This window comes from Myotis daubentonii, chromosome 18 (assembly GCF_963259705.1).
Source record: "Myotis daubentonii chromosome 18, mMyoDau2.1, whole genome shotgun sequence".
Lineage (NCBI taxonomy): Eukaryota > Metazoa > Chordata > Mammalia > Chiroptera > Vespertilionidae > Myotis > Myotis daubentonii.
In genome coordinates, this window is record NC_081857.1 from 38,846,426 (window position 1) to 38,857,081 (window position 10,656).

General features: G+C 51.5%; 1 protein-coding gene across 10 annotated transcripts; it reads left to right on the top strand.

Annotated features, from left to right (window-relative positions):
* Positions 1–4,906: 4,906 nt before the first annotated feature.
* PSRC1 (proline and serine rich coiled-coil 1) lies at positions 4,907–8,549 on the top strand. Of its 10 annotated transcripts, none has more exons than XM_059674751.1 (8): positions 4,907–5,001; positions 5,337–5,389; positions 5,481–5,538; positions 5,987–6,428; positions 6,776–7,034; positions 7,117–7,365; positions 7,688–7,775; positions 7,991–8,549. In XM_059674751.1, the coding sequence occupies exons 2-8, from the start codon at positions 5,371–5,373 to the stop codon at positions 7,992–7,994; spliced, it is 1,119 nt and encodes a 372-aa protein (XP_059530734.1). In that variant the 5' UTR covers positions 4,907–5,001; positions 5,337–5,370; the 3' UTR covers positions 7,995–8,549. The 10 variants fall into 10 exon arrangements, with proteins under 10 accessions (XP_059530734.1, XP_059530737.1, XP_059530736.1 ...); XM_059674754.1 differs by having other exon boundaries at positions 4,913–5,037; positions 6,776–7,059; positions 7,243–7,365; XM_059674748.1 differs by having other exon boundaries at positions 4,916–5,037.
* Positions 8,550–10,656: the final 2,107 nt, after the last annotated feature.

Sequence of the window (10,656 nt, forward strand, 5' to 3'; positions counted from 1 at the left end):
ACTATTTGCAATTTCAGAAAACCTCAGATTCCTCTTTCTCTTCCGATACCCACTTTCTCTTCCACAGAGGTTTCTAATACTGTCCTTGTCCCTGGACAGTGTATGACAGAACTGAGTTCAACTCTATACGGTACCAGATGCTGAAAGAGATGCTGAAGGTAACTTGCCTCTTCCTCTCTGGGCTTTCCAGTAAAAGTTGGATAACAACAGGAGGCACAGCCAGACAGCAGGACACATAAATACATACCTAGCTAATTAGAGACAGAGCACGAAGACTTGAGGGCTTGGAGACACTGAAGAAATTGCAGCATATTCTTATTAAGCCCCAGGGAAAGAATTAAGGTGAGGTGTTCTTGCTTACATTTGTTTTTATTCTTATAACAAATAACATATTAAAGGCATTCTGTGATGGAATCTGCAAAAGACAGCAACAATTCCTCCCATCCTAGGTTGGGCATGGTGATCAAGAGTTAGCATTGCCCTGGTTGGGTAGCTCAGTTGGTTAGAGCATCATCCCAATGCCAAGGTTGTGGGTTCGATCCCCAGTCAAGATACATACAAGAATCAACCAATGAATGCATGAGTAAGTGGAACAGACTCCTCTTTCAACAACAAATCGATGTTTCTCTGTTTCTTTCTCTCTCTCTCTTCTCCCCGCCCCCCCGACCTCCTTCACTCTCACCTTCCTATCTCCCTCCCTACTTCCCTTCCTCTCTCTTTTTCTAAAATCATTTTTTTAAAAAAAGAGTTGGCATCTATTTCTCTTCCTCTGAATCTGGGCTGACTATGCAACCTGCTCTGACTAAAAGAATGCAGCGGAAATGATGCTGGAACAGTTCTAGACCTTAAGGAGTCTAGTAGTTTCTGTTTGTTTTTGCAAGTTGGCTCCCATGTAAAGAATTTCAGGATAGATTACTGAATTATTAGAGGCCACATACAGGACAACCAAACCCTGACAGACAGTGCCAAGGCTCTAGACACCAAGACTCTTGGACCCTTCAGCCATAGTCAAGCCCAGTCTACTCCTTGTGGAGTAGAGACTAGTTGTCCCTGCAGAGTCCTGCCCAAATTAAATCATGAGCAGATACATGGCTGCTTTTTTTCAAGCCACTGAATATTGGGGTGGTTTGTTACATACAGTAATAGGGTGGGGCAAAAGTAGCTTTATAGTTGTGAGTATGCAAAACAGTTTATTCTTGAATTGTTATTATTGTATTCTTTTCCATATGAACAACCGTAAATCTACGTTTGCCCCACTGTATATATAACACAAATAGCCTTCTATGCAGCAGTCATGGAACTAAGAGCTTTGTCTCTTTAATATTCATTTAATAAATGAGTAAACTGAAGCTCATAAGTTGTTCCAAGTATGCAGGTGGTAGTAGCAGAGCTAGCATTTGAACCAGGTGTGTTTGAGCTGGAGCTTCCCCTATTTTCCTTCACCTCTTTCACTCAGTGATCCTCACTGTAGCAGGTATGGGCCTAAGAAAGAAAAGATTTCCAGGACCTAGTAAATATTAGGCAAGGTTTTGAGGAGGAAGGAGATGTATTGCTGAGAAGAGTGTGAAAGGCTTTTCTGTTCAGATCGAAGGTCTATTTTAAGTTGAGGCAAAGTATCTATGCCAGCCTCTCTCAACTGAAGTTCTATGGGAATTAAGTGCTAATGCCCCAAGGCATCCATGGTCTATTATAAATTAACTTCTTCCTATGTATCTAGAATATGACTGCTTATGTACCATCCTTGAGAAAACTGAGAAAACAGTCACAGAGATCATTTGTAGGGTCTAATGCACGTAATCCCTGCTGAGACTGTTGGGGGTGAGGGGCAGAGACCAGAGCCACCCAGTCATGTAACAATGGCCAAGGGGGAGCTCCAACCAAGCAGGGCCTAGGTCAGGAAGGAGTGAATACGCAGCAATGATGCCCTCAGGATCAGCCAGACCTCTGGCCTTAGCCCACAGCCCCATGCCTCTGCTGTTTGTTAAAATGCTCAAGGGCCATGCCTTAAAGTTCATACATTCTTAACCTTCATGGTGAAGAAATAAAATCTGCACACTGAATAAGACCCGCAGTCATAGTTACTCTTTCTGCATTCAAGGAGAACTGGAATGGAACCCTTAATTTCTTCATTTATGCATTCAACACTGTGGAGTGCCTTCTGAATGAAGACCTACCATGTGCCTGGAAGGGGGTGTAATTTCTTCATTAATTCACTTATTTATTATTTATCCACCTGTTCATATGTATATACTATTTGGGGTTGAGGGAGACAAATAGTTCCCAGATTAGTAGCTTTATGCCGATTGTACCTAAAATCTGTTTTTCTGACTTTGTTGTCATTTGAAAGAGAAAGTAGTTCCATTGTTTTTGTTTTGTTTTCAATAAGAGGACATTTATTTGTAAAATCACAGAGCTAGAAAAAGTAACTCCTAGAAGAAATGGGCTTAGGAAACAAGTTATAGAGATAAAGGAAGGGCTCTTGGAGCTTGGGAGTGAGGAAGGTAATGGTAACTAACGCATGGGGGGAGGGAAAGGCAGGCGTGCTCCAGGGAGAGCTTTCAAAATCATCATTCGGCGATAAAAAATTGAAGATGAGTTTCCTTAGGAGACACTAACTTCCAATTTGCTAAAACTGCTTCCCCCGCTTACCTGAAGGTGGGTGAAGAAGTGCAGCGTTTCCCCACTCAGGCTGTTCCTAGGGGAAGAAAAAAGTACAGTTAATTAACAGCTTCTTTCCCCCAAATCTCTACATTGCCATGGAGAGAGGGAGGCATCTGGTTCTGGCTTCCCCACCTCCATAGAACCTGAATCCTACAAGCAACTAAAATCCCACATTCACCCACAAACCTGGGGAGAAGAAGCCATCCTCCTCTCTCAGGTCTTCCTCACCTAAGCTTGCAGGTTCTGAGCCTCCCCACCCTTTCCCTGGTCACGCCATTAAATTCCTTTGCTCCCTGTGGCATTTTTTTACAGCAACATCTCATTCCTGCAAACCTCACCATCTCAACTGTAGCACTGAAAACCAGGAAGCAGACAAAAAAAAAAAAAATAGCCCACACATGGCCCAAATGATGGCCACAAGTGCTGGAGACTCAAGTTCAGGCTCTTTGCAGGGGAGGGGCAGGGGGCGGGGGGGAGGACGGCTGGCCCACAGCCGGGCATAAGGCCCCTGAAATCATTTGGTCTGGCCCTGCCAAGGCATTAAGGGCAAGTTAATTAAATGTTTGACCAAATACACCAGGCTAATTTTTAAGTGGATACTTTTGCATGGCCCGGGAATGATGTTATAAATATCAACTGGCCCTTGGTCGTAAAATAGGTTCCCCACCCCTGGTTTACAGGAAAGCTCTTTGGCCACTTTTAGGACAAAAATCTTTAGAACATTTCTGAGAAGCTCTGTTGACTTGTGGCCCCGTCTATTCCCAGGCAACATCTGGAAACAACAGAGAGAAAACCCCTAATAAGGAGGCTTCAGGGGTTTATGAACACAGCCTTGAGTTTAGAGGGAGAAAGTTCCAAACCCCCTCAAAAGCTCCTAGGCACACGGAGTAAAACCTGATATTCATAATTATGCTCTGAATCATATCACTGTCAGGATCTTCCCTTCACAGAAAACCCAGGGGCCAAATAGAAAAATAGGCTCAAGCCTGCCTCCCATGTTACACCCACGAGTCAGGGCTGAATTTGAACCTAATTCTCCCTGTCGTTAAAGCCTCCCTTTTTTTCCTTTTCCATCGCTTTCATTTTTTGAATTATTTTAGCTTTCAATTACAATGGACATTCAATATTATCAGTTTCAGGTGTATAGCATGGTGGTTAGATATTTATATAACTTCCTAGAGGCCCGGTGCACGGATTTGTGCAGGGTCCCTCAGCCTGGCCTGCACCCCCTTGCCATCTGGGGGGATGTCCGACTGCCGGTTTTCATATATATATATATATATATATAGACCAGGCCTAAACCGGCAGTCGGACATCCCCTGGGGGATGTAGCAGTGGGCCAAGCGGCAGGCAGCCAGGGAGGAGCCTGAGCCAGCTGCTCGGTAGCACCGGGCTGGGTACCACTGCTGCGGGGTCCAGGGAGGCTCTGCCGCCTCAGCTGCATTCGCCAGCTGTGTGCCCGGCTTCTGGCTGAACGGCGCTCCCGCTGTGGGAGCACACTGACCACCAGGGGGCAGCTCCTGCGGTGAGCTTCTGCCCCCTGGTGGTCAGTGCGCATCATAGCGACTGGTGGACTGGCCACTTAGGCTTTTATATAGAGAGATGAGGTGAGCGCCCCGGTAAGTCTAGTCCCACCCGGCCCCCTTACATAGTTACACCGGGGACCACGCTCCCTGTGCTGTCCTCACACCTTGGCTGCCTCAGGCTCTGTGAACGTTCCTGCTTTAAAAGCCGTGGCAGCTGCCTGTCCTCCTCAGACAACCTCAACATACCTAAATGACGGATGTTTAGGTGTTTCCGTAACCGGGAAAGGTCACCCCTGAGGAAATCTGGCAAAAGCGGCGCGGGCACGTGGCGGGAGCCCAAGGAAACGAATTTCCTCAGGAGGAGCGTTCGGCCCACAGCCGCGAGGGGCGTCAGGTGACCGCGCGGGTCCCGGGAGCCGCAGCCCCCGCTCCTCCAAGCAAAACGAGGAGGAGGCGGAAAAGACCGGGTGACGAGGGGCAAACCCCACACTCCTGGTCGCGCGAAGACCTCCAGGCGCACGCGTGCGCGCTCCCGGCGTCCCCGCCGCAGACCCCCGGATGGAGTCTTTCTGGGAACCGCTCTCCAGCCCGCCCCCAACTTGTAGACTTCCGGCCAGCTGCCCGCCGCCGCCCCGCCCCCCGAGGGCTGAGGACGCCGGAATCCACCAATCACTGCACGCGTGTGGTCGGAGTGGGTGGGGCCTGAGAGATTCGAAAGGAGCCCCGCCCCCTCGGAGCTGATTCCCGGGACTAAGTGGTGGGAGGAAAGCTCCGTCCGTGGGAGATGCGGCGGGCCGGGAAGTGAGAACTCGCGGTAGGCTGCGGGTGTGCTCCCGCGGGGCGTGGAAAGGTGGCTTGGGGAGAGGAAGAGCCCGCAGGACGGTGGGTGGGAGGAATATGGGCACGTAGAGCGCCCCCAACGCGGAGAGGCGGGCTCGCAGGGGGCGGGAGGGCCATCTGCGGAGGGCGATAAGGGTAGGGGAAGCTCTCCGCACCGTCCCCGGAGGTAACGGCGGTGAACCGGTGCAGGTGCTCCTCCTGGGGCGCTTGCTTGACTGCAGCGTGACCCCTGGCTGGCGCTCTGAGTCTAGTCGGGAGCCTTGGGCAGGATGGAGACCCGAGGAAAGGTGTGCTTTGTCTCCACTTCAGGGCCCAGCTGCGTGCTGCTCCTGCGGGCTGGAACATGGGCGATTTGCAGGAAGGTAAGGAAATCCGGAAGGGGAGATTTGAGACCCTGCAATTGGGAGCACCTTAGGGACCCACAACGGGCATTCATCCCTCCCTCCCCTACAGATGTAAAGTTTATAGTGGATGAGACCTTGGACTTCGGAGGGCTGTCACCATCGGACAGGTACCAGACTCTTTCTTTATGCTGCTTACTTTCCTCCAATGATGCTTCTGTCTCTAACACCCCCCCCCACACACACACACACACACACACTGCTGAATTTTTGGCCTCTGGGGCCTGGGTTGGTAATTTACCAAGTTGGGATGCACTGGGGCGGCTGGTGGCTGGTTTGCTTGGGCCCCTAAGACACCATTACTGGGCAAGGGGAGAAGGGAGAAGCTGGAATGAGGTTGCAGGGTGTTAAGAAGGGTAAGTGGATTCGCTGCATCCTCATCCCCGAGTGATCTCCAATGCCAGTAAATGCTAACGGCCTCTTAGGCTTCACGGAAGCAGGTGTCTCGGCACCTAGAGGCCAGCATGGGCATTGGGGTTTGGGGTTGTGTCCCTGGCTCTGCTGTGTCGCAGTCTCCTGCTCTCCTCTGTGTGGTCACTGGCTTGTTTTCTGTCTCAGTCGTGAGGAGGAAGACATACCAGTGTTGGCAACTCCAGAGAAACCCCTTCGGCGGGGCCTCTCCCACCGGGGCGACCTCAATGCAGCGGCCCCCACCCCCCAGGGCGTGAGGTTCAGCTTAGGCCGCCTCAGCCCAGCGAAGATGGAGGAGGTCCTTGATGAGGCCAACAGGCTGGCGGCGCAGCTGGAGCAGTGCGCCCTGCAGGAGCGCGAGAGGGCAGGCGAGAGTCCGGGGCCGCGCAGGGTGAAGCCCAGCCCGCGGAGGGAGACCTTTGTGCTGAAGGACAGCCCTGTCCGAGACCTGCTGCCCACTGTGAGCTCTTCCGCTCGGAGCACCCCCTCTCCGAGCAGCCTGACACCCCGACTCCGGGGCAGCGATAGGAAGGGGTCCGTCAGGGCTCTTCGGGCAGCATCTGGAAAGAAGCCCTCCAGCGTGAGGAGGGTGAGTGTAGCGGCTCCGGGTTGGATGTGTGGCCCCAGACACAGTTCAGGCATAGAGTGACTCCTGGTTGGGAAAATGGGGATAGTGAAATTCTACCTCACAGAATTGTTGGAATTAACTGAGATACCGTAAGCCATGCACTTTCCACTGTGTCTGTGCAGAACTCTATAACGTCTATCATAAGCTCTCAATAAATGGTGGTGGTGGTGATGAAGTTAGCAGCTAGCTGCTGCCCTTCCTTACTGGGATCTAGGCAACTCTCCACCTCTATTCCTCAGCCAGCAGAACAGATTCTTTTTCCATTTTAGCTCTTTTTTTTTTTCCCTCTCTCTCTCTCTGTGTTTCAGGAGTCGCCCACTTGCAATCTGTTCCCCACATCCAAAAGCCCAGCATCTTCTCCTCTTGCCCGATCAACTCCTCCAACCCGATCAACTCCCCCAGCCCGATCAACTCCTCCAGCCCGATCAACTCCTCCAGCCCGATCAACTCCTCCAGCCCGATCAACTCCCCCAGCCCGATCAACTCCTCCAACCCGATCAGCTCCTCCAGCCCGATCAACTCCTCCAACCCGGGGGAAAGCTGGGCCCAGTGGGAGAGCAACAGCAAGTGCGAGGACCCAGGGAGCAAAGCTGGGGGTAAATGGGAAGAGGGAGGATGTGGAGCTTACCCTAATATCCCTCTGCCCCAGGCCCGCCAGTCCCCGTCAGACCGGTCTTGGCCCCACAGCCTTCTACCAGCAACTGTCAGCGCCTGTCTCGGCCACAGGGAGCAGCTGCTAAACCTTCCAGTCGACTACCTGTCCCCTCAGCCATCCCCAAGCCTGTCAGCCGAGTGCCACTCAGCAGCCGGAGTGTACCACCCAGCAGAGGTGCCCTAGCTTCAGATTCGGTGTCAACTCGGAAAGGACTTCCAAGACCAGGTGCTGCTGGGCACAGAGGTAAGGAGGAACGGACATCGGACAGGAAGTTAGGAGTAAGAATACCTACCCTCGCCCAGCTCTGCACTCTCCCAGAGCTAGTAACAGTGACCACTTTCTCCATCTTCGTTACAACTCTACTTGAAGATGGTGAGTTTGGAGAGAATGTGGGACTGGACCAAGAGTTTGAGCCTTCGTTTTCAAATACCTTTCAAATGTTTTTACCTGGGGTGCGAGGGAAAGCACTAATCCAAGACTCACCCTGCCTTCATCCAGGGTTGATCTTTGTGAGGCGGTCACTTACCTTTCTGATAACCCATTTCTTTTGTGGGCCCCCATCAAGTTCCTGTTTCCCAGCGACCAAATCTTCCTGGTGCCACTCGCAGCCATCTGCAGCCCCCCCGGAAGGCTGCAGCCCCAGCACCTACCAGGTAAGGCTGGTTAGGGTGCTCTCTCTCTCCTCTGTCCTCTGGGCTTCTGAGCTGGTGGGTGCATCAGCCCTGAATCCTGTGTGGCAAGATGGCGGAGAGGAGGGGAGCCTGGAAGTTGGGGTGTCCTGTTTCTTCCTGAGAAACTTGAGCTCAGCTGGGTGACATGGGCTCGAGGAAGAAGGGCAATCCAGCACTTCCTCCTTCTGTCTCTCTAGGTAAAGAGATCAGGACAGCAAGCAAGAATTCAGTAACCAACCACGACAGTCCCTGCCTGGACTCGCCTCCTCTTCGGCCTCCCAAGCCCTCACGTTGGAGGCAGTTCCGGACTCCTGCAGATTCTGGCTCAGGGGCAAGAGGGAGAGATGCCACCACGGCTGGTGCCCAGGGAGATGGGGTGGATTAGGGTGGAGCTGGAGGGGATTCAAACTCTCCAGATTGGAATATTAGGGAAAAGAAGTCACCTCCCGGCAGTGAAATGAGGAAACAGATGAGAAGTGGGTTGTCCTCATCCACCCCCACTGTGTTCATCCCCAGGCCGAGGGTCACTGGGCATGAACATGGGAATGGCCTCTGTCGCTGACCTCCCTGCTCTCCCAGGAGCAGTCCTCCTGATTCACAGCCCCTACTGGACTCCGGCCTGTTTGGCGAAGCAGAGGCAGGCACCTGGCCTCCGGAACTTGCTTCCTATGAATTCTGTGAATCATAACAGGCCAGTTTATGATAAACTGACTCCTTTGGTCTATACTTTTCTAAAATAAAGTGAGTGTATTTTTATATTCTCTGCGTATGTGAAAGCAAATCCTGCTCCAGTTTCTAACACATTTAGAGTGAACGCCTGTGTAACTCCAAAGAGGGAGCCAGGATGGGCTTCCCCAGGGCCTCGAGATTCCAGCGAATCGGGCTGAAACTACCCCCTTGTTGGTATTAGCTGGAAGCAGGCTGCCTTTTCCCAGGATTTGAATGTTATTAAAAGGTCCAGGTCAAGTTAAGTAGAGCTTAATTCACAGTGTGCGAGACTGTCAAGTCAAGGTCTCGGTAAAGTATTTACATTTTAAATATATTTTTATTGATTTCAGAGAAGAAGGAAGAGAGAGAGGGAAACATCAGTGATGAGAGAGAAGCATTGATTGGCTGCCTCCTGCACACTTCCCACTGGGGATTGAGCCCACAACCGGGGCATGTGCCCTTGATCGGAATCGAACCAGGGAACCTTCAGTCCACAGGCTGCTACTCTATCCACTGAGCCAAACAAGCTAGGACAAGTATTTATATATTAAACTTGGGTGTCCCTTCAGGACAGGAGAATGGAGCAGAATCTTGTCTGCTGTACTTATGGGCTGAGGGGCACTTACAAGTCTTCAGCCTCCCTGACTGCCTCAGGCAGAAGATACCAGGACACTTCACGTTCCCTTTACTTCATTAGGGTTGTTGGTCTCCTCTTACCTCTACTGGACTCCAGGGCTGGCACCAGGGTGTATAAGCCCCTGCAGCGCCCAGGGTTGTGACTTGTATGTGGCGGAGAATTTCATTCCTTTGTTGAAAAAGATATCTGAGAGCAAGGGGGGCAGTAGTTCAATGAATGACAACGACTCATTTAGAGCAGATTTAATAGTCTCCCTCTTCTCACAGCCTTTGATTTTGCAACCAGAAGCAACTCAATTCCTTGTGAGTTTTGAGAGAATGCCCCCTTTTTTAAATTTAATAAATGTTATTGATTTTTTGACAGAGAGGAAGGGAGAGGGATAGAAAGTTAGAAACATTGATAGGAGAGAAACATCGATCAGCTGCCGCCTGCACACCTCCTACTGGGGATGTGCCCACAATCAAGGTACATGTCCTTGACCGGAATCGAACCTGGGACCTTTCAGTCCTCAGGTTGACGCTCTATCCACTGAGCCAAACCCGTTAGGGCAAGAATGCCCCTTCTTGAAGGCCAGGCCATGACTTGAAGCAACAGGCAACTGGGTGCAGGACATGGATGCCAGCTGGTGCCCACCCTGCCCAGGTTTATGTGCACATAAGTGCCCAACTGAGGTATTGCAATGCCCTTTCTCTGTTCCCAGGCCAGGGGCCCTCAGCTGCTTTCTCCTTGTTTATGGCTGATCGCCAGGCTCTTTTCACACATTCACCTCTATCACAGTGACAGCTGTCTAGACCTTCACCTTTCCCTCAGCCTCTTGCAACAACTCTTGCAACAACTCTAGGGTTCCCAGAATGGAGTTGGGGGAGGCGGTGTGGAGACACACTGAGCCTTTGACTCCAGAGAAATTTGGTGGCCAGAACACATGTGCTTCCCAGCTGGGCTCCGCACTGGGGTCTAGTGAGCAGGGTCTGGTCCTCACTGCCTGCTCTGACAGAAGCACTGGAAGAGTGCAAGACTAGGCACGCACATAGGTGTGGGTGTGGCCAGCAAATGGCAGGTGTGACCTGGGCATGGGCCACGCCATGCTGGGTTCTTAGAAGCAAAAGCAGCAGCAAACCCAGGTGCTGTTGCCACCTGGTGGCCAGAGAGGACACGGCATGTTCCTCTGGCCCTCTTGGTCAGTCCTGAGTTTTATCCCCACCCCCACCCCAACCCCCTCCAAACCTGCTTGAACCTAGTAGGCAGTGCCAACTAGGGAGGAGGCCTGCCTGCCACAGCAGTCCTTGGTCAGCTACCTGCTTCCTTCCCTTTGGTCTGGCTTTCTATTTGCCTCTATGCATCCACCCCTACCCCCACCCAGTAGTAACAAGGGAAACCAACGTTCATGGACCTCTTGCTATGCACCGTGAACGGTTGTAAGCACTTTATGTGTTAACTCATTTAATTCTCATAAAAGCTCAATTAGGCAGATGTTATTATCATCCTCATTTTGCAGGCAGAGAAACTAAGGCAGAGAGA

Bases quoted from the DNA above. Each gene is read 5' to 3' on its own strand.
- PSRC1 (XM_059674744.1), top strand. From the start codon at position 5,297: ATGGAGACCCGAGGAAAGGTGTGCTTTGTCTCCACTTCAGGGCCCAGC. The intron at 6,429-6,775 runs GTGAGTGTAGCG...TCTGTGTTTCAG, and splicing joins AGCCCTCCAGCGTGAGGAGG to GAGTCGCCCACTTGCAATCT. The intron at 7,366-7,687 runs GTAAGGAGGAAC...GCCCCCATCAAG, and splicing joins AGGTGCTGCTGGGCACAGAG to TTCCTGTTTCCCAGCGACCA.